Below are 21,632 nucleotides of genomic sequence, written 5' to 3'. Positions count from 1 at the left end.
TTTGGGGCCTCCACAATCCTAGATACATATTTATATAAGAAACACGCTCCCTCCTACCATGGCCCAGGCCAGACCTAAAAGAGACATGTCTCTTCCTCAACTCCCTCCCGCTGCTCAACAGGATGATTCGTCGTCTTCCATCATCCCTCGGGACCAGTTCACCCGAAAACGCATAAAAGACCTCCACAATTTCATTACTCAAGAGCTAAAGAAGAGAGGGACGAAAACTCCTCATGTTTTCCTTCCATTTCGACTGCGTGTGGACGACCAAAAACTTGAACGGTTTCTAGCCACGATATTTCCGAATGGACAGATGATAGACACGCTGAATGAATCGGCAACAAAGCGTATCTTGGCCGGATTTGATGAATTCACGTTAATTTGCGGTCTTAAATACCTTTGGTGCAGACTACCGAACCTGGAGATCATAGGTTGGGACAATTACTTGCATTTTAAGCGCCTCGAGCGTGAACACGGATATCCCAAGGATGCGTTTTTAAGGCTCATGCCCAAATGTGTTTCTACAAGAGCTCACGCTTCTATAGTGTACGACTTCCTTGATCTCCTCGTCAGCATTGCGTCATATTCACAGTATAACTATTTAAGTGGACGCAAAATCTCAAAGATGGCTTCGATGTGGGCCTTTAATAGTATGGGAAATTCAAAGCTGGCGTTTTACGACGCGACGGCATTCAAAGAGAATTCATTTGTTAGCGGTCTAGAGCTGTGGAAGAAAACGTGCATTGGACTCTTTCACTTGTTTCTCGCGTTCCTTAGAGCCATGATGCCAGACAACGAAGACCAACTTTTCAAAGGCCCGAAATCCTTACAATCATTACTTAGCACAAACTCATACCCGCCACCTGAGAACCTGGACTCCATCAAATCCGTCATCACCATCCCATGTGTACACGTCAAGACGACCCGGAGAAGTTCGGATCCCTACGCATTGATTACCAAGATACGACAGAACCTCAAGTTCGATCGGAAAGATGAATTTGTTTCCGTGGAAAACTACACCATCCTAAAAAACATCTTTTTGAAGGACTCGACCAACGAAATCATCTCGACGCTCACGGATGAGTCTCGGAGAATCTTGACTAGAATAAGTGACAACCCAATCCCCTCGAACTACGATCTCTACCCGGGTTGGACTAAGGATGGGCCACCACAAGATCCCGATATTCCTTTGTTTTCGGAGATATCCATCACAAACGTTACCCTACAAGACTACTACATCTGGACCTGGCTCTCATCGTTGGCTTCTGATCAGTCCAGCTACGCCAAAGCCTTATTTGGAAGATCGATCGTGGTTGAAGCTGGCTTGCGTGGATTCCAGAAATGGTTAATTTTGACGGAAACCTCCATTAGTTCAGATGAGTATATCTCTCGCATGAAGGGCTCCGAGAGACAAAGATCGAAATCACCTCTCAGAAGGGAAAAGTCTCCTTTGAAGGATCTTCCGCCACCTCCTGGATCCTCGAATGGCTTGGCTCCACCACCCGTCTCTAAAAATGGCTTACTTCCGGAAGTGAGCTTTCAGGAAGAGCCTTTTGGGATGGAGCAATATACACATGAACCAGATCATTATGAGGGCAAGCCCTACCAAGGCCGTATTGGTCATCCAAAGCCTGCCGATGACTACAGCCAGTACATGAGAGGTTTGAACGATGACGATCATATGGCACAGAACTTCAACGACATGAATATCAACAAACAAAGTGGCGGTCAGCAAAGACCCCGTCCCCCACCATTGGACCTTCTGCAACAGGAACAGCCTTTGAATGTCAAGAAAGTGCATAAAAGGTCAAAGGAACCGAACGGGCATGGCAATGGTCACAGCAATGGTCATTATAATCCCGAGCACTCTGGGTTTCCACAAGAGCAGTACCCTCAAGAGGCATTGCAGTATTCCGCAACACATCCACCACAAGACTATAGGGAACCTTACGACAATTATACCACGTTGCATGATAGGCCTGAAGAGCCACAGTCTACGGAGCCATTTGACAATTACTATGTTCCAGGTTCTCATCATGTCTCCCAACCAAAGGAGGCGAAGGCTGTCCATGACTCAAGCCATAAAAGTCCAAGGCGCAAACATCAGGATCTACCTCCTGCTCCAATGGATAACCGAGTGCAAGATGGCTATTCAGGCATGCCGCCTGCTCCATATTCACAAGAACCGCCTGCTCCCTACTCTCAGGAGCCTCCGATTTCACACGATCCATATCTGATGCCCACTAGCCGTGCAGGCAATGGTATTCCACATCAACCTCAGGAAGTTCCTCAAACTTACCCTGGCGATCAATACCAGCAGTACCAAGAGAATCACTTTCCACCTCAAAAGGAACTCGACAACTCTCAAATCCCACCACAAAACGGCGAGGCTGTGCCTGAGAAACCGAAGAAAAAGAAGAAGAAAAAGAAGAGTAAGCCGAAGGGGGATTTCGGCATACCAGTTGATCAGTTACCTGACGGTCCTCCGCCGCCTTTGCCTGCTGAACTTTCTCAACAGTTTGAACATCAACCTCAAAATGGAGATTACAATAACGGGCACGGAGCTTTCAATGCGACAACACAGCCACCTCCACCACCTGAAAAGTCTGAAGCAAAGGGACTGCCAAGGCATATTCAGCATCCTCGAGCCGCCGACAAGGACCATCAACCCCATGAGCATCCATTGCAACAAAGTATTCAGATCCCACCTCCAGAGAAAACTCCTCGTGGTACGCCAAGCAAGTCGTCTCTTCCCAAAGGAGTGTCTCATCATAATGGAATGAGTCTGGCTGGTCGCTCTCAAGAAAGATTGCATAGTCGAACGCATGAGGCATATACTGGTAGTCCTCCAAAGCATGGTGCCCACAGTTACATGATGCCACAGAATGCCTCTCCGCCTAGGCCACACGAGAAAGATCAAATGAAACTTTCATTGCCTTCCAAGAGTCAGCCGGGGCATCAGATGCCACCTGACCCCTCCCCCACTTACTCCAACGGAAGCTACAATGGGCCTCCATCCCATTCCCCATCACATCACCAAAGTGAGCCATACTCACAAGCACCCCCTACTCATATCCCTAATACTCAACGTCTTCCACCTCAAGAAACTCCAACTGATCAACCTGGTCATCAGAGGTCGCCTACAGGAAGAGGTCCATCGCCCACGTCAGCTTATACCTCACATTCACAGCCAAGATCTCATCATAGCGGTGGCTCTCCTTCAGGACAAGCTTTCCAGGGACAAATGCCTCAAACCCACATGCATCAAGATCCAATGGCTCCCGGACAGATGCAACATCAACCATCATATTCGGGTTCACCTATGCATCAACAACCACCCGGACACATGATGTCGCCGCTGGCGCAATATGCTTCTCCCCCTGTTCAGCACATGCCTCCTCAGGGTCAACACATGCCTCCTCAGGGTCAACAAATGCCTCCTCAAGGTCAACAAATGCCTCCTCAAGGTCAACAAATGCCCCCTACAGGGCAGATGCCTCGTATGCCATCGCAGCAAATGCCTCAACAGATGCCAATGCAGCAGCAAATGATGCCTCAACAACAGATGATGCCTCCCGGTCAGCCTTATTACTATCCCCCTCCACCTCCTCAGGGTTACTACCCGCCTCCACAAGGATATGGCTATCCACCTCAGCCAATGTATTATCCACCTCCCCCACAAGGTTACTACGGACATCCTCCACCACCACAGCAGCAGCATAAACCCAAGCCAAAGCCTACAACAAGTGAGCTTACCATGATGGGAATGCCTTCTGTTGGTGCCAAAGGTAAAAACAAACCTCCGAAGGCGAACTTGAGGGCTGCATTGAACAAGGGAGAGTTTGGTATTTAAAATTAATGCATTTGCAGACTAAACGTTCATTTAGAAATAAATAAGCTAGCGTCACCGTTTCGGTGACGGGATAAATAAAATAAATAAGTTGCAATCAGTATTCTGACAAACGCAATTTCCTTTCAATGTCACGAATAGAGAAGCCGCTGTCCATGCGGTGCATAAATGGAGGTTCAGGTGATTGCCCTCTTGATTTGATATCCTCCTCACCCATATCAAAGTAACCGTAACCACCCAACAAGGTACTCAAAGAGTCCTTGACTGGAGCTGGCTGTTTGGTAACAATCTTTGGTGAAAAGTATGATTCACTCTCCTCAATCTTCGTGTCGATTGGAGCGTGGATTTCTGCTGCCTCGTTGACTTCCTTGAAGATACGGTAAACCTCATCCAAATAGGACTCCAATGTGACAAGGAACCGGCTCGTTTGTCTGTGCTTCGAAGAAGCACAAATGGAGATGGAGTCGTCTTTGATGATGTAGCCAATACCAAACCCGTTGGCGCTGACCGGTCCGAATCCGAAAAGTCTCAAGGAAGGGTTACCACAATTCGAAGTAGAGAGGATAGTGTTATTCAACCTATCCCATCCGTTATCAGCAAAAATTGCAGGCAAGTCTGCCAATTCGGACTTCACACTGGGCTCGTTGTTGCCACCGACAGTATGCTCGGATGAATCGCTCTGATGGTCTGCCACAATTGTGTCATCCTCTTTCATGCTTGTAGCGCCATACTCATTGGGAAGTTCGCCACTCACATAACGTTTCCAGACGCAGAAAAGAGCGAACAAGTGTCTGTCGATACCTTCACCATTGGTGCACCTCTTTGTCTGCTCAGAATGCTTCTTGCAAGCATCTGAGAGGTACTTAAGCTTCTCAGAGCTAGGCATGTTAGGGTCAAAGAACTTACGCACGAAAAGGTTGGACTCTTGACTGACAGTACGCACAGCCTCGGTTCTGCCATGATAAAAGTGCTTTGTCATAGCTGGCTCGTAAGTGCACTCGACCCTGCCATACAAGGCGTAGTAAGTAGCCTGGAAAGCCATTTGAACGAAAGCATCAGGAGAGAACTTCATCTTTTTGATGGTAGATGAGCCGTAGCTCTTGAACTCTAAGTGCTTAAACTCATTCTGATTGATCAAGTCGGACAACCTTGTCTCACCGAAACGCAAGGCAAGGGACAAGTCTGGCGTCAAATCCCATTCGAGCTTTCTAGGAATGGTGACTAAGTCTGTGCGTCCTTCGTTTGAGTTGGACCTCGCTGCCAGGTCGGAGGTGTTCCACAAGGATGGAGCATTGGAATTGATAGACTGAGCAAACGACAAAATGGAGTCAGTGTAGATGTCAGACACGTAACGCAAAACGGTGTGACCGTCAACACCAGTATGTTCGAAATTGATTCCGGCTTTACCGTTTTGCGTGATTATGATCTGAAGCTTGTCGTACCATCTATTGGTACAAGTACCGACTTGGACACCATTGTCGACAATTGACAAACCACACAACATGTTCTTTGCCAAATCACTCAAGTCCAGCAAAACCAAATCATCAAGACAGATAACAAAGAGAGCAGAGTCGACGATGGACAAGATCTCGTTGTTATTGGGGTTGTCCAAGATGGTGGGAGAGTGTCTAATTCTAGCCCACACTCTTCTATTCTCCGTGGTAAGAACACCAAAGGAGGATTTTGCAACTTCATTGGAAGGAGTCTGGAGTGAGTCTTGAATGATCGATGTGAAATTGATGGTCAAATCTTGCTCAGACAAGAGTAAATTGTTCTCGGTATCCAAAACGTCGAACCAATAGAATTGAGACTTGCTCATGACGACAATATGGTTTGAGTTGTTATCCGATTGCATCACGCAACCATCCTCTGTTGGGATTCTGGAGGAGCCGAAGAGCTTCTTGTACTGGTACATGCAAAGTGGTTGGCCGTTCTTGAGGGTATCAGTGGGCAAGGTTTCGTTTTTCAAAGCCCTGATGAACTTCAAGGACGAAAGAGTCAATGAAGCAGCTCTCTTGACCTGTGGATTGACACAAGTTGTTTCGTTATTGAACGGATCATCTTCCAACAAGAAGAAAGGGTTCAAGTTAAGCACCACGGGGGAGTCGTAGTTCAAGTACGAATCATACCAAAACTGTTCAATGTAGGAAGCTCTGGACTTGGAATACTTCCTCAATTCAGCATCCAAAAAAGCACCAGACCCGTCCTCCAAGAACCGCCTCACCGCCTCTTTGGTCTTCTCATGCTCCTTTTCAGTTTCCAAAGGTTTTAGAGCATTGAGATAATTTTCACAAGTCTTTTCAAGCGGCGGAATGGGCAACCGTTTGAGGGTATGCTGTTGTGAAAACGTGGACATAAAAAATGATGCGGTTTAGCGGTGGGGGAGAGGGTGCTTATATATTCCTGAGACTCCGAAATCTGGGGAATATGACCTCATAGGTGGTGGTACTGCACCCCCACTCATCTACAGCCAATAGATGTGCCGAGAGAAATAATACAATTAAAGCGATAACCAACTGTGGTGAATATTATTGATCTATCTATGATGGGTCTTCATTAACATCTTATTTGCTGAATGAAAAAACCCTTTTTCTTGCTTTCTGAATAGATGCATTGTGGAATTGGCGGTGCGGTGCAATTGTGATTTGCAGGAAGGCCCCACAAAAATGCATCGGTGCGGGTGGAAGGGCCCTGTCCCGTGGGGCTGAAAAAACCAAGAGCCATTTATTGGCTGAAGATTCAAACTTTTAAAAAATATTGTAATCAGCAGTTGAATTTGTTCTATCTTTTGCGTGCAGCGGTGTGCGACTTCTGCCGCCACGCTTCCTCGGCGATGAGAATGCCCAGGTTCCGAAAGTCCAAACACCGAGATGCTAAGGAATCAAGGAACACATATCCTCGGACTTTGGAGCCACTCATAAAAGGCGAAACATTTCTTCAGCCTCTTGGGGCAACGTGGCTTGGTGGCAGTGTTTGCTCGGGCCGAGGAAGATTTGTCTTTTTAGCCGAGAATTCTGGATCTCGTTGCTGCCCAATGAAAAGTGGTACCCCCAAAACCCGAAACGCTCGGTGTAACTTTTTCTTGATTGAACGCCTCATTACGACAGAACATCAGGCACAATGCTTCAATCCCTTTACCTCCCCGGCTGGCATTTTTCTCTTTGGCCGCCTGCTCGGACATGCGGCTGGGCTTGTCAGATCTCGCAGATCTGACACCACAATGCACAGTGAGCAAATGGTGTTAAACTCTTCACGATCTGCAAAAAAACAAACTCCTCTATAAGCACCAAGAAGACTTGTAGCCGATGGGACCGTCTAATAGCCAGCAGCAATACCTCTTTTTCTCCAGTGATCGCTTACACCTTCCCACACATCACCCACTCTCTTTATGGCGTTCATCGCCGTCAAAGCTCCAGACTCGTAAAGCGTATGGTTACGCAGCTCTAGCTGTTTGACCACAGACTGATCAAGCATCTCGATATCTTCAACCATGACAAACTCTGGGATAAGTTGATGGTGCAATCTGGGATACAGGATGGTCTGGAGTAGCGGAAGCTTCTCGTAAATGGAGCGAACAATCGCTTGGAGGACTGCGGTCACAATACGAGACCCGCCAGCGGCGCCAATGAGCATGAAGAACTCCCCATTTTTTTTGATGATGGTAGGTGTCGTCAGAGACAATGGACGCTTTCCTGGGCTGATAAAGTTGTAAATGGAAGGAGTCAAGTTGAAAGCATTGCTGGTGCCGGGCATAGAAAAGTCGTCCATCTCATCGTTAAGAATAACGCCTGTTTCGTTGTCATAAACCAGCGAGCCAAAGATCAAGTTGACGGTGGTTGTCATCGAAACAGCGCCACCGTTGGCATCTACCACCAGGAAATGCGAAGTGCCCTTGGGTTCAGTAAGCTGAAACTTTGGTTCATAGTGGTCCCACAAAAAAGTCGTATTGTTGGAGTACTTTCCTTGCCTCAAGAGATTTTGCACCCATTCCTGCGACGAAAAACGCAGGACGAGACCCTGGAAAAATGTCGCGTTGTGGTCGCCCAAATTGGACCGCACACTAGCGGTCCATTTCATGGCCTCTACTAATCTGTGCGCAGAGAGACCAGTGTTTGGTGCCAGTTTCTCCAAAACAGAATAAAAATTGAGACCAGCAATTAATGCAAGCCCGGAAGAAACGCCACCTGTTGTGGCTAGTTCAAAATTATCTCCCTCGGCGTCGAACTTGTACCGAAGTGCCTTCTCTATCTCAGGCTTATAGGCGGCAAAATCATCTGGGGTAACCACACCTCCACACTCACTGGCGCGCAGGGCCAATTTGGGTGCAATAGGTCCATGAGGGTCGTAGAAAATGGCACTAGATCCATTTTTGGCAATGAGTTCCAACGTATTAGCGTATGCTGGACGCGTAATCCAATCGCCGGTGTCCACAATTTCGCCATCATTCTTGAAGATAAAATCCCACTTCTCTTTGAGTAGTGGGATCCTCTGCAAAAGGTCCTTGTGGATGCGGTGCAACGAAGAAATCCAGATCTCCTCAGCAGCCCAGCCATTTCTGTTAAGCTCAACCACAGGTTCGATCAACTCGGCCCAAGAGAGATTGCCCGAACCATGAGATTTGTGTAACTCAAAAAGACCTGCCAATTCACCAGGAACCGCGACTGCCAAACCGCCAAACTGAGCCAAAAGCGGGAAGTGTTCATACATGTACTTGTGAGCCTTCAGTGGCGCCGTTTCTCTGGCGTCAATGCTGATCGTCTCGTCATCTTTCCATGAAACTATGAAAGCACCTCCACCAATACCTGATGAGTGGGAGTTTATCAGACCGAGACAGAGCGCCACAGTCACGGCAGCGTCAGCAGCATTTCCATCTTTCTGAAGAATTCTTGTACCCATCTTCGAGCAAATCTCCACATCCAGTGCTACCATGGCCTTTTCGCCTTTTTTGAGGTAATCCGCCAGTGGATCTAGACTAGGGTGACCGATCTTGTCGCCGACGGGGTCATCTAGAATATGTGGTTGCAGTGGGACCTGCGGATCCGGAACAGCAAAGAACACGAGGGCAATAAGTGTCAGAACTGTTAGCGCTTTAATCACATATGCCCATTTTCGAAAATCGGGCTTTTGGGAAGCATATTCCGTCTTCTCCAGGAAAGACATAGTGGTATAGATAAGAAGCGATAACGTCAAGTGCGGTTCAATGTGCACTCACTGTGGATGTGTGTCGTACAAGATTTACGTTCTAGAATCGATGGAGGGAAAGGAGGAGCTAAATAAGAGCATGTTTTGGTGAATGAAACATAATTGAATGGCTGTAGGAGAACCCTGGCATGATCTGTGAATGTTAGGTGTTTCTTGGAGCTCGCGTAATGGTTGCAAAACCGTTGACGCAGTGGCTTAAAACGGATACTGACTCCTACTATACTGACTGAAAGAGGTGGCAGTTCAAGGGCGAAGATCATCAATAACGAAGAATGATTGCCTCGTTGAAGGTCTTGTTTCCCTCGTTGTAGAGATATGCAACATCGTTCATTGACTGTAGCAAGTACTATTCACGGATACACGATCCCTTGGCCAGTGAATCCTTAAAACTTAATGGCGTGAAACTTTAGCTCAAAAAAGTCTAGCCGAGACTGTTTCAAAAGTCTATTGGATCCAGACCATCATAAATGCTTTAACCTAATTCAACCCCACACTAACTGGCGCACTCTATACAATCGAATCCATTGCTCTCTCGAGGCCAAAAGTCCTAAAATCGTGACATTCAAGCAACTTCAGTTAAATTCCACTTCGAAGCACTAGACCGCCTCACAATAGCCCCTCCGTTGTCGCAAATAGTCTCGAAGCTTATTCTGCTGCACAACCTGTCCTGCCTGAGTCCATCGCACCATCTCCAGATTCCTCCCACAACCACTTCTTCATCATGGGAGACCCGCCAGAGTTCCTGCCACTCAACTCCGTGCGTAGCCACGAAGACGATAAGTTGGTCAATTCTATCCTACCGTCGTACCACATGTTTCAAGCCACAATACGAAGGAAAATGGTGCCTCAAGAGGAGAATTTCAAAGAGGACCCTCCCACTTACGAGATGTCGCCACTTCATTCTGCCGGTATAACCCCGGTTCCCTCGGGCATTCAGTCACCACAAAGTGAAGGTGCCTTCAATGCTTTCCCATTCCCGATCCAGGATTCTGAGGATGATGATGAGACATTCAACCAGAGAAGTGCGGATCTATGGGAACAGACGGTCCTAGCAAACGTCCACAAGCTCGACCAGTTGAGCGAAAAGAACCCAGCTTCGAAAAACTTGAATGTCAAAGTTCACATAACAAGCGCTGTCTGTCAAAAGGGTGTAAAGCCCAACATCATTGATATCTCAGACTACGAGTTCAAGCAAGGCGACTTTATCCATGGCTACATTACTATCCAGAACACATCCACTGAGCCTATTCCTTTCGATATGGTTTACGTTGTATTGGAAGGTGAATTAGCCGTGGTTCAGGCAAACCGAGGTCCCGGTGAACCCTTTTACCAACCTACAGTATTCAAGTTCCTCAATATGTTGGATCTTTTCGCCTCGTGGTCCTACGCCAATATTGATAGATTAGCCACAGATAATGGTGACCCTCATGATTGGTGTTACGGAGAAACCGACCCCTACGATAACACCGTGCTTTCCATAGACGTCAAAAGGCTTTTTCAACCCGGAGTCACGTACAAACGCTTCTTCTCCTTCAGACTTCCTGAAAAGCTTCTAGACGACAACTGTGAAATCCACAGCTTAGACGTTCATTGCCAACCTCCTCCAAGTGTTGGAAATCCAAGAAGTCTCAACGTTTACGCTCGGACAAAGCCTGAGGTGAACGACCAAAAGCTCAAAGATTTCTCTCTTATAGACACTTTTGCAAGCTATAAAGTGGCCGCCAGAGTTATTGGACGAGCATCGCAATACCTTAATCGAGTTAACAAGGACAGGTATATTCTTGCTGCCGACGTTAACCTACCGTTTAGGGTAATTCCGTATTCCGCTCGACCCGACTACCGGGAACAGTGGGATCAGCAGGTAAGAGCCCTGTTCAAGGCTTTTGTGGAGCTGGTTGAAGAAAAGATCAAGTATGGCAAGCAAGTATTGCGCTCGCGGGACGACGCAAACTCGTTAAAGAGTATCTCCAACTCCAGCACCACATCATTATCCAACAATCTCACCCCAATTTCATCGGCTTTGCACCCTGTAAGACTGGGCCTGGATCAGGAAAAGCTCAGGCAGCTTTATCGGGTATCCGAGTCAATGACAGGTAAAAGTACCTCGGTGAAGGTGAACGACTCGGCCGTATATCTGCATTTGAGTCCATTCAAGAAGAAGAGCTTCACAGGCTCCTCAAAGGTGCTCGGAGTTTTGTCGTTATCGACCCCAAAAACGGAATATGCCATTTCCTACGTCCCACCTCCACGGTTCAGGAACCCGATGCAAAATTACGAAACAAAAGTTCGTATACCGTTAGACTTGACCTACTCGTTCGAGAAGTCTCCTACTAATCAAATTCCCCCGGAGCCAAAGAAGATAAGCTGCGAATTGGTAGTCTTGACTGCTCGCTCCAAGAAACATTTTATTCCGGTTGAGATGAATCACGATATGTGCTTCCGTGAACAAGTAGTAGATGATCTTGATGTGAAGAATCACGGCGATGAGTACGACAATCTAGACTCCATCGTTATACGTCCCTTCAACGACTATTACAACACTATTGTCAAACTCATAAAGAAGATTGGCTTTGAGAGCGATGAGTTCAGAGTGGAGACACAGCTCTTCAAAGACATCAAGAGTTTGGCAATGCTACAGACAAAAATTATAAACTTGGTGGTTCCCGATGTATCCATTGGTTCCAGTACAGACAAGAGCAGAGGTGTCTATGAGCTGCCGGCCAGTGTCCCTTGGGTACAAGCCGATTCATCTCACTCGCAGTATAATATCTACACGAAAAACATCGAGCTTCTTCTCGATGTGAACAGCTGCCATATGAAGGGAACGAGTCCTCCTTCCCCAGGAAAGTCCGCTTTTGACTATATCTGTCTCGTCCCAGATTTCCAGCAGTGTCTTATGGTCCGTTTCTACTACTTCCGTATTTCTGTGAAGTATGGAAATGGACTCGTGCAGCTGGTAAATGTACCAGTGGCTGTTAACTGCTAATGTATATAGGTTATCGCATATTTGGCTGCAAATTCTACGCATCATGTATGGCATACAAGATTTAAGCATCGAGCTCACCAACTAGAAACCACAAGTCTTCAGCATGAAAATAGAGGAGATTTCTCCAGAGGACAGAGTAATCTCTGAATGGGAAAGAAGACGCTACAGGCCCAAGCCAGGTGAGCCCGAGTTGCCTCCTCAGCTTTCAGACCTAGCACACAAGTCCACCGATGAGGTTTTGAAGGAAATCAACCGTTTACCATTTTTCATGACCGAATTGGACGAGACGGACGGAGAAGGTGGACAAAACGCTAGCTTGGAGGCTTTGAAAACTTTGGCATATGATGGCGAGCCCGATGAGGTGGCCACCAACTTCAAGAACCAAGGTAACGAGTGCTACAAAGCTAAGCAATATAAGAATGCTGTTCAGTACTACACTCAGGGACTTGATGTGGAATGTAATGACGATAAGATCAATAGTGCATTGCTTGTTAACAGAGCTGCCTGCAATCTAGAATTGAAAAACTACCGTATGTGCATCGAAGACTGCAAGAAGGTGCTTCTTATGGATGAGAACAATATTAAAGCATGTTATAGAGCAGGACGTGCTTTCTTTGCAGTCAACCGCTTTGATGAAGCAAAGCAGGTGCTTCAGTACGGATTGACCAAGGACCCTGAAAACCTTTCCATGAAAGATGTGTTGACGAAGATCGAGGAGAAAGAGAACCAGATCAAGGCAGCTATTGAGCGCAAAGAGAAGGAAACCCAGCTCAAGCAACAACAGGAGCTTGTTTTGGCTAGCGCCATAACGCTAAGAAAGATCGAAATCATAAAGTCATCTAGACCAGCTGAGCTTCTAGAAGACACAAAGATTCGTCTTGAGGACCCATTGGACTACGAGTCACAGCTTATCATTCCTGCCATGATCCTCTATCCCACGACCGATGAATTTGACTTTGTCGCTGAAGTTGGAGAACTTTCCACGCCGGCGGAGGTTTTAGAGATCGTCTTGCAAAGGCCTCAGGAATGGTTCGAGGACCCTAGACATAAAAACTTCACTCTCAAGAGCTTGGAGTGCTACATGGAGACAGTTAGTGGAGGTTTGGTGAAGGTGGGTAAAAAAGCGCCAGTTAATAAGGCATTGATGGCAGAGCAAGCGAAGGCTCCTCTTTTCGACAATGGCTTGAGGCTCTACGTTGTGCCAAAGCAAGAATCAGCAGCCTGGTTGGGCAATTGGAACAGGGAGGTTGCATTGGCTAAGCGCCAAATGTGATGCAGCATTAATATTATAAAATTATTTTTTGTCGCCGGATGTAGACTCGAACACCTCGTCCATGCGTAAGTCCGAGACTTCGCCAAAGATCTCGGCAGGGTTGAGTTTGTGGTTACTCTGGATAAGCTTCTGGAGTTCTGGAGTGTTCGCCCAGTTTTTGAAGTATTTCTGCTTTTTTAAAGATTCGTCATCAGAGGGAATTTCAGGAAGTGCATCTCCTCTTATTGCAGGGCTTCCAGAAACGCCCACTCTGATGGGCGTCTTTGTGGATCTACCACTGGGTCGTATTGGTGTTCTCTTTTCCTCGATCTTGGGCTTCTCCTTAGCACGTTCTCTCACGAAGCGGCCCCTAGCAGCTTCGGGCAAAGGTTGGGCGTTGCCAACTGCAGCTCTTCTTCTGGAAAGGCCGACAGATTCGGTCTCGCCCAATTTGCGAATCTTGTTGGAAGCTCTAGCCTCATCTCTTGATGGCAGTGGTTCTCTCTTCACGGGACTGGGGGCTCTCTTTCTTGGTGGTGACCTTCTCGTTGCTTGTAAACTCTTCTTTGACTCATTAAAATTATTGCCCAGTGGGGGCAATGCAACCTTGTTTGCGGCAAGCTCATTCATTCTCATTCTCCTTTCCTTCAACTCAATGCGCTCCTTCTCGGCATCGGTATCCAAAAACCGTTTGATTGGTGAAGGGTTTTTGATTCTTGTCTTGACTGGGTTGAATTGAGGAGGCTGTTGTGGATTTAGCGTTGTTGTAAGAAACTTGTTTTGGGATCGTTTCTCCTTTCCCAATTTTTGGGCTGATTTAGTCAAGCCAGTCGACGAAGGTGCCATTTGAAGTCCTTCTGAGAGTTTGGTTCCACCAGGGGTCGATGCCGACGCAGACGTTGCAACTGAATATCTTCCCGGCTCGTCGCCACTCAATTCACCATTTCCATATCGTGTTGGGGATCTCGAGCTTGGTGCACTTGATAATTGCGGAACTTTATCTGGAGAAGTTCTTCGAGAAGCTCTCAAGGGAGACCTTTGTTGAACGGTAGGTGTTTTTCGAGGGGAGATGGTGTTCTTCTGTAATGCCTTGACGGGAGATCTACTCCTGGATCTTGGCTTACGTTCACTCGTTGACAAACGGGGTGGACCGTGTTGTGGAGAGCCGAGATTTGTAGTTCGAGAACTTTGCGAGCTCCCGGGCTTGCTTCTAGACCTCATCGATGCAGCATACAATGGAGAGCTGTGCTTCGTGGGTGACCTGGATGAAGCCGCTCTAGATAATTTGGTTTTCGTCTCTGAATCTTGAAGAATTGTGTCGGAATTTTTTGTGGGTTCAGCAAGAGATGCTTTGGCACCCGTGGGTTTGGAAAGGCTCTTCGTTGAAGGTGCATCTCTTCTATCATTTGTGATGTCGACAGGAATTTTGGAGGGTCTTACGGACGGCTGATTTGCCGCCTGAGTCAATGCCAGATTGACAGTAGGTATCGACTTGTCAGGTTCTTCGACCTTTACCTTGATGGATTGTCGTTTGTTGGACAGATAGGATATTGGTTCTCTGGAAGGTAGCGACACAAATACAGATGTACGTTTGGAGACACGGTTGGTGACAGAGGGTGCTGTTTTCGCTGTCAGTAGAGATCCGCTGTCACGAGAGCGCATCTCATCACTTTCTTGCTTGATTCTGACGTAATTCTTGCCACTAGATCTCCGTGAATACCCCAGAGAATTCTTTTTCGACAGACCAGGTGACTGTGCCGCTTGCTCAGACTGGCCCATGGAAACCTTGCCTGCAAAACTCTTACGGATGGCACTGCTGATCGCCTGAAAAGATGTATCACTGACCTCTGAATCTGAGTCTTCGACCTTCACACGTACTGACTTCTGCTCCTTTGGTGGTTCCTCAAGTTGATTTGGCTTGTCAGAAGTCAATTGAGGCGGACTTGTCGGCTGTTCCTGATGTTCAATCTGTTCTTGTGATATGCTTTCATTCTCCGGTTCTTCTCTTATCTCTAATTTGCTGATCCTTCGCAGAAGATTTGGCAGAGATGCACCCACAGGGGTCTCTTCTGGAATATTCGTGGCACTGGATATCTGATCTGGCAAGTTTGCCTTACCATTGCTTTCCTCTATGTTGACGGCATTAAATTGATTCTCTTCATCCTCCTCCTCTTTCTCGCTTGGCTCTTCCTCGTCGACATCTGCCTCGACTCTAGTAGGCTCCTTCTTCACAGGTTCAACTGTAGAGGCTCTTCTCATCCCCTTATTCTCATTCTCCTTTAGCTCGTCTCGAACCTCAGACCTGATGGCCTCTGCTAGCAGTAGTGTGTTCTCGAACCTCTCAGTCTTCACCGTTGTCAAGTCTGGAGTAGCGGACCCGCCAGCACTCCATAGTCGTGATGAGGACTCATCCATGCTCGACTCCACCGGAACTGACTCTAGCTTCGTCGACTCCATATACTCCACGTGCAGAAGTACCTTTTCCTTGTCTCCGTTGTTCAAAAGATCAATGAAGGAGTTCAAATCGGAAGCCAACGGACTGATCAGCTCTTGCATCGAAGCCACACCATCACGGGTTTTTTGCACGCCGTGGTGGAGCTCTGAGGCGTTGAATCGAGATGAGCCAGGGAACAATGGTTTTCGTTTCCGTCGTGCAGCCTCCGTGGCCCACAAACACGAGCTCATGAGGCAACAGTAGCAGTGGTTATTATGGTGAGGCGCGTAGTGCGAAGAAGCATCAACACACTGAGACCACAGATGAGGTTTAATCTGGGAGGAAATGTTTGGAAAAGTTTTTGAGAGATTTCAGTTTATTTTTGTTCTGCTTTATTTCGTTCGCCTAGGTATTTTAAATTCTGATCCGATCTTAGATTTTCGAATGTAGGGTACTGGGTCTGACTGTTGCAAGGTGACTCGAGACTACTCAGGTATACTGCGATACACAAGTATAATTAGTGACTGCTCATGAAGCTATAAAACTAATGATAGTCTAGAATCAAGACTAATGACATTCTTTTCAAGGTAGTGCTGAGCCTTGTCATACTTCACTACGACACATTGCAATAGCACTCTCTACTTTCAGAAAGGAAAGCTTCTTTCCTTCACCACACCCGTATTCTATGCAAACATGCAGCAGCTACATAGATCCCCATAACGTTGGTCAACCTACAACTCAATTGTCTACCCCAGTTCCATGTCATACGTTATTTTTCCATACGAGACACCCACCTAAAAGTAACCCCATTTCTTTGGAGCCGTTTATTTCCGATTCGGCCAGACGCCACTCAAAACCAGATAGAGTTTGTGCCCTGTGACTGAGCATCTTCTCCACAACCCCAGAGGTCACTCCACATAAAACGGGGAGATCCATAAAGCTTATATGAAGCAACACTTAAAACTCGAACACAAGACAAACTTTCTGAGTAACTTACAAAATTGTAGAGGTGCAGCGGCGGTGTTTCAAGAGGTCAAGTGAGCCCAGGAATCCGCAGAGGCCCCCGCTGCGGCACAAAGGCGGGGTGCCATACGAAAATCGAAAGATTTTAAAAAAACTTCAATCCACGACCCATCGAATCGTGTCCTTCTCTTTCGTTTGATAACAAATGCACCCTTGTTTGGTCGTGGCAGTGGAAACGGTGTGATTGGTCTCTTGGTTGCAAAAAGCCGTTTGAACCAAGACATGGCGCGCAGCTTGTGCATTTGGGCGTGCCAGATTCCTGCCACTTTCTCGTAAACGAGATCTCGAAATGCCACAAAGCGGCGAAAAGGGGGAAGGAATTTTTGTAAAAATTTGAGTTTTCAGCTGGTCCAAAAGGACAAGTATGCCAATTTTGAAAAATTATATTAGGCGTTGAGGTAAAATTGTCGCAGGCTGTAACAGGGATGCACCATCTCGATCCGAGATTTCTGCACCTCCCTTCGAAAGTCCGTCTCCGGGGAATACAACACAAAATTCCCTCACATTAAACGAAAGATCCAAAACACGGCTTCTTTAGATCCTTCCTCCACGACCGTCCATTAACAAAATTCCTTTTCTTTGTTCCGTCACCAAAGTGACCCCTCCAACGGGCTCCCTATTGTTAGTGCGCCCGGCTGCAATATGTGACTTCCGAAACAGGCATGGGTATATAAGCAGCATGTCCTGCTCTCGACAAATTTCCCTTTTTTTACAAATTTGTTTGCTATTCTTTCATAAGCCTGGTCTCGGGATTTGTTTTTTTGCCTTTGATTGCTAAGGCACCTTCCCCTCTGGACGGTACTCCGTGGGCCGGCTCTGCTTCCGCTTGACACATTTCCTGCGCCGTGTACTCCACATTCGAGCCCGCAGGCATCTCGATTTTATCCTTCAGCAACCACTACACGGCTTCTTCAAAGGGCGCATATTCTCAGGGCATTCAAACCATCCAAACACGTAAGTCCCTCCCGTTACGCCGCCAAGAAGTCCTATATCTCCTCGTCCCATGGGCCTATTTAACAAGTCATCGAGACATGGCTCATCTCCGATGAACAACAGCGCCTCGTGGTCCCATACATCGCTGAGGTCTTCCAACTCATTTTCTTCGGATGAGTCGCCTACTCAGGCCGGGCCACAGCCGTTGGTCTCTCCAGCGTACGAAGATGTGCCCATGTGGAACATCCTCCCCTCATACCAACTTTACGAGACCACCTTCTCCCAGCACGTGGAGCCCACTTCCGACGACAATCTCCATGATCCACCTATGTACGAGATTGCATCGGGGCCCTCTTCCTCAGAGGAGGGGACTCACGACGGTGACTACTTTCTGCAGCCTGCCAACAGAGGCGTGTTCACGAGATGGGAGAACAGTGTTTTGGGAAACACCCACAAGCTCAAGAAATTACTGAGTATAGCACTGCATCATGCAGAGAGTTTACGTATAGACATAAAACTCACAAGAAAGCCTTGTCAGATTGGCGTTGCCCCTGACGTTATAGATGCTACCAAGATGGAGTTCTCCCAGGGTGACTCCATCCATGGTTTTGTGACCATCCAAAACGTTTCGAAGCAGGAATTTTCTTACGAAATGTTTTCCGTGCTTTTCGAAGGACGGGTTTCTGTTAATGGAGACGATCCAAATAAACAGGCGGTCTTCTACAAGTTCCTCAATATGCTTGACTACAAGGCAGCATGGACGCCAGCGTACTTTGTGGGTGATACCTCGCAGACCACAGAAATTGATCCTGTGGACGGCTCGAATTTGATGCTTCTGAGCGACAAAAAGTTTATTCCTGGCGTGATCTACAAAAAGTTCTTCGATTTCACTATTCCTGAGAAGCTTCTCGAATCCGCTTGCGAGATTCATGATCTCCCCTGTCATTGCGAACTCCTTCCATCAATTGGTCTCGACAGAGAACAGTTTTTGCAAAGTTTGCGTAAGCTTCGTGAAAAATCCGCCGCTTCACCAAAGCCAGCGAAACCTTCGTTTGGTATCGGAGCTCCTCCTGAACCTTCAGCTACACTTAAGAAGCCACTCCCGACTTCTTTGGGTCGCAAACCTACTCCAAAGAATTTGCGTGTCAAAGACTTTTCGTTTCCTGACACTTCCGTGAGTTACTGTGTGGAGGCTAGGATCTTCGGAAGACTTTCATTATACAACAAGGACGCCACCAAAGACAAGGATGAATTCATCATCTTGAAAGACTCCAACTATCCTGTAAGAGTCATTCCCAAAAATACAGGTATCAGAACCGTGGAACATGAAAGAGCCGCTCAACACTACTACGATCTGTTCGTTCGTGAGGTAAAGGCTTGTATCGAAATTGGTAGGTCCTTGGATGGTAAGAGTGACAACCTTGCAAGGAGGCCATCAGTTTTGAAGAACAAGCAACTTTATACCAGAGAGAGCTTTGAAGATGTCACTGCCAGAGCCCAGGAGAGTCTGATGTATGAGATTTTCTTACCTTTTAAGAAGAAGTCGCTTACACAGCCTGCTAAAGTTATTGGCATGCTTTGTGCCAAAACTCCCAAAAATGAGTATGTGGTGAGGTACCAGCCCCCTTACACTTACCAGCCATACACGAAACAGAACGTCACGTTGGGTCGAAACTTCACTGTGCCTCTTGACTTGACGTTTCTGTTTGTTGAAAACAGCGGTGTTAATCCAAAAACTCACAACCCGCCCGATATTCGAAGTGTCAACGTGGAGCTTGTTCTCTGTACTTACCGCTCACGTAAGTATCCAATTCCCGTCGAATTCACAAAGCATATGCAATTCCGGAACAAACCATCCAGCGACTCTCTCGAGACCTACGTTATGCAGCCCTTTTCTACGTATTTGGCTGAATTGTCGAAGTTATCTGAGCGCTACACCCACCAGGAGCTCAACCTAGACAACCAGATGGTGATGGACATCAAGTGTCTTGCGAACATTCTGACTAAATACAACAGCTTTAAACTCGACAACGTCAAGTGCGATGTCCAGGGAAGTTGGAAAACCGCAGACACCAAGGGAATGAAGTTCCTGAAGAAAATTGGTGTTTCGATCAACCTTGATGGCCTCTTCAATAAGGAGGTCAACAGGCTGTCTGACGATATTCTGTCCGAGGCTGTCTGCCTAGTGCCTACCTTTCAAGAATGTATTGTAGGTAGATACTACTACTTGAGCCTCCAAGTCAAGCTTCTGAACAATGATAGTCTCACTATCAAGGTTCCTTTGAGGATACAGAACTAGTCTGCGAGAGAAATTTGGATTAATGATTATTTATACGCGACCATGAATCGAGAACCTTTTATAGAAAGATTGTTTTTGAAGAAAGAGTAATTTTGATACCGTAAGCTTTGACTTGTGGCTCCATAGTAAAAGTGGCTGCGAACCCGTGGCCACACAAGGATCACCCCAGAATCGAAAACAAACCATCACGAAGCAATCATTTCAATAGTTGTTCATATTGCCACTTCCAGGTCAGTCATATATGAATATTATAGCTTCCCTCGACTACACTTTCTTGTCACCCTCCAACTGCCTGTCTAGATTAGATAAGCCTGCACTTCTTATCCTCACTTCCCCACGTCTCCCAACATCAGCTATTCCTTAATCCCACACTATCATGGACTACACAACCAGCGAAGCTAAGGAAAGCTTCTGTGATGTATATGACGGAGCATCCGTGGTGAACTTTGTCTTTTCGCTCCTCATTACAGGAGGTATCTTCGTGTCTTACTTGCCACAATACTACAGGATCTACAAGAAGCAAACCTCCGAGGGCCTTAGTGTGAGCTTCTTGCTCTTGGGCTCATGTCTGTCGATCTTTACTTTCACCAACATTATCATGATATCGTCTAGAGCACGCTACTGTTGCCGCATAGGTGCTTTGACGTTGTTCAACTGTCTCAACTCACAGTTAAACCTTATCCAGATTGGACTTCAGTGTACCTGTGCAATTATGATTCTAGTGCTAGTCATTGTGTTTACTAGAGGTTCATTGAAACAGGATCGTGAGGAGTTCAAGAGAATCATTCACGTTGGAAGGCTTGTTCTCTTGCATGGAATTGCACTGGTGGTTCAAATAATCGTCGCCTTCACCACCAACAGATCAATCTTGCTTTATTTGGCACAATTGAATGGTCTCATGTCGACCTTACTCACCGTCATCAAATACGTGCCACAAATTGTCACAACTTACAACCTTAAGCATCCTGGAACCTTGTCAATTGGTATGATGTGCATTCAAACGCCTGGCGGTTTCGTTTTTACTGCCACATTGTTCTTTACGAAGGGTTCCCACTGGAGCTCTTGGGTGTCGTACTTAGTAGCAGCTTTGTTGCAGGGAACCTTGTTGTTGCTCTGTATCTATTACGAGTACATCGATAAGTCATCTAGCGAAGAAGAGCAAAGAGCTGTTGAGAGAATCATTGAGGAGAATAGAGAACAACCGGAAGAGACAACGCCCTTGGTGTAATCGAAGCACATGTCGCTGTCGTTTGAAGTATGGTGGCTATGACTCCGTCAGAAACGCAACTTGCAGAAATTGCATGATTATGTTTGTTTCTCCCAAAATTTGATTATCACGGCCTTTACTTGAGCAGAATGTTGAAACTAGCACTATCTCTTTCGTTAATCCAAAGGGTGCAAATAGTGCCATTTCCTGCACCTAGTCCAACACAATCATTTGTGCCAATTTCCCTAATAACGGCCAAATTTGTACAGTGTCGAGCTAATGTGTCTCATGACTGGTATTCCTTTTTTGCCGTTGTTCCGGCAGTCGTGACGCCTTTCTTCAAACCTGGTCGAAAGGGTCGTGATGATCACAAAAAGTCCAGTTCTACCTGCCGCGCTCATATTCCCTGCCTGAAAATTTTTACCTTCAACCAACCTCCTTTCTAA

The 21,632-nt window shown here is 46.7% G+C and overlaps 8 protein-coding genes across 8 annotated transcripts; 5 read left to right on the top strand and 3 right to left on the bottom strand.

Moving 5' to 3' along the window:
• Positions 1-58: 58 nt before the first annotated feature.
• Positions 59-3,853, top strand: MSB1 (Msb1p; the record flags this gene model as incomplete). Its single annotated transcript, XM_024855804.1, has 1 exon — positions 59-3,853. One exon carries the CDS (start codon positions 59-61, stop codon positions 3,851-3,853), a length of 3,795 nt encoding a protein of 1,264 aa, XP_024715403.1.
• A 94-nt stretch (positions 3,854-3,947) lies between these two features.
• On the bottom strand, positions 3,948-6,206 carry CTN1 (carnitine O-acetyltransferase; the record flags this gene model as incomplete). Its single annotated transcript, XM_024855803.1, has 1 exon — positions 3,948-6,206. The coding sequence occupies one exon, from the start codon at positions 6,204-6,206 to the stop codon at positions 3,948-3,950; it is 2,259 nt and encodes a 752-aa protein (XP_024715402.1).
• A 959-nt stretch (positions 6,207-7,165) lies between these two features.
• CIS2 (gamma-glutamyltransferase) lies at positions 7,166-9,010 on the bottom strand (the record flags this gene model as incomplete). The annotated part of the gene is made up of 1 exon (XM_024855802.1): positions 7,166-9,010. The coding sequence occupies one exon, from the start codon at positions 9,008-9,010 to the stop codon at positions 7,166-7,168; it is 1,845 nt and encodes a 614-aa protein (XP_024715401.1).
• A 763-nt stretch (positions 9,011-9,773) lies between these two features.
• Positions 9,774-12,038, top strand: C7M61_000349 (uncharacterized protein; the record flags this gene model as incomplete). The annotated part of the gene is made up of 1 exon (XM_024855801.1): positions 9,774-12,038. The coding sequence occupies one exon, from the start codon at positions 9,774-9,776 to the stop codon at positions 12,036-12,038; it is 2,265 nt and encodes a 754-aa protein (XP_024715400.1).
• Positions 12,039-12,141: 103 nt separating this feature from the next.
• Positions 12,142-13,311, top strand: CNS1 (HSP70/90 family co-chaperone; the record flags this gene model as incomplete). The annotated part of the gene is made up of 1 exon (XM_024855800.1): positions 12,142-13,311. One exon carries the CDS (start codon positions 12,142-12,144, stop codon positions 13,309-13,311), a length of 1,170 nt encoding a protein of 389 aa, XP_024715399.1.
• Positions 13,312-13,332: 21 nt separating this feature from the next.
• On the bottom strand, positions 13,333-15,975 carry C7M61_000347 (uncharacterized protein; the record flags this gene model as incomplete). The annotated part of the gene is made up of 1 exon (XM_024855799.1): positions 13,333-15,975. One exon carries the CDS (start codon positions 15,973-15,975, stop codon positions 13,333-13,335), a length of 2,643 nt encoding a protein of 880 aa, XP_024715398.1.
• A 1,775-nt stretch (positions 15,976-17,750) lies between these two features.
• On the top strand, positions 17,751-19,979 carry C7M61_000346 (uncharacterized protein; the record flags this gene model as incomplete). Its single annotated transcript, XM_024855798.1, has 1 exon — positions 17,751-19,979. The coding sequence occupies one exon, from the start codon at positions 17,751-17,753 to the stop codon at positions 19,977-19,979; it is 2,229 nt and encodes a 742-aa protein (XP_024715397.1).
• A 376-nt stretch (positions 19,980-20,355) lies between these two features.
• On the top strand, positions 20,356-21,207 carry C7M61_000345 (uncharacterized protein; the record flags this gene model as incomplete). The annotated part of the gene is made up of 1 exon (XM_024855797.1): positions 20,356-21,207. The coding sequence occupies one exon, from the start codon at positions 20,356-20,358 to the stop codon at positions 21,205-21,207; it is 852 nt and encodes a 283-aa protein (XP_024715396.1).
• Between the last annotated feature and the right edge of the window lie 425 nt (positions 21,208-21,632).

The sequence above is a fragment of the Candidozyma pseudohaemuli genome, assembly GCF_003013735.1.
Source record: "Candidozyma pseudohaemuli strain B12108 chromosome Unknown scaffold00001, whole genome shotgun sequence".
In the NCBI taxonomy this organism is placed as follows: domain Eukaryota; kingdom Fungi; phylum Ascomycota; class Pichiomycetes; order Serinales; family Metschnikowiaceae; genus Candidozyma; species Candidozyma pseudohaemuli.
The sequence above is the reverse complement of the archived record's forward strand: the minus strand, read 5'-3'. Positions and strand labels throughout refer to the sequence as shown.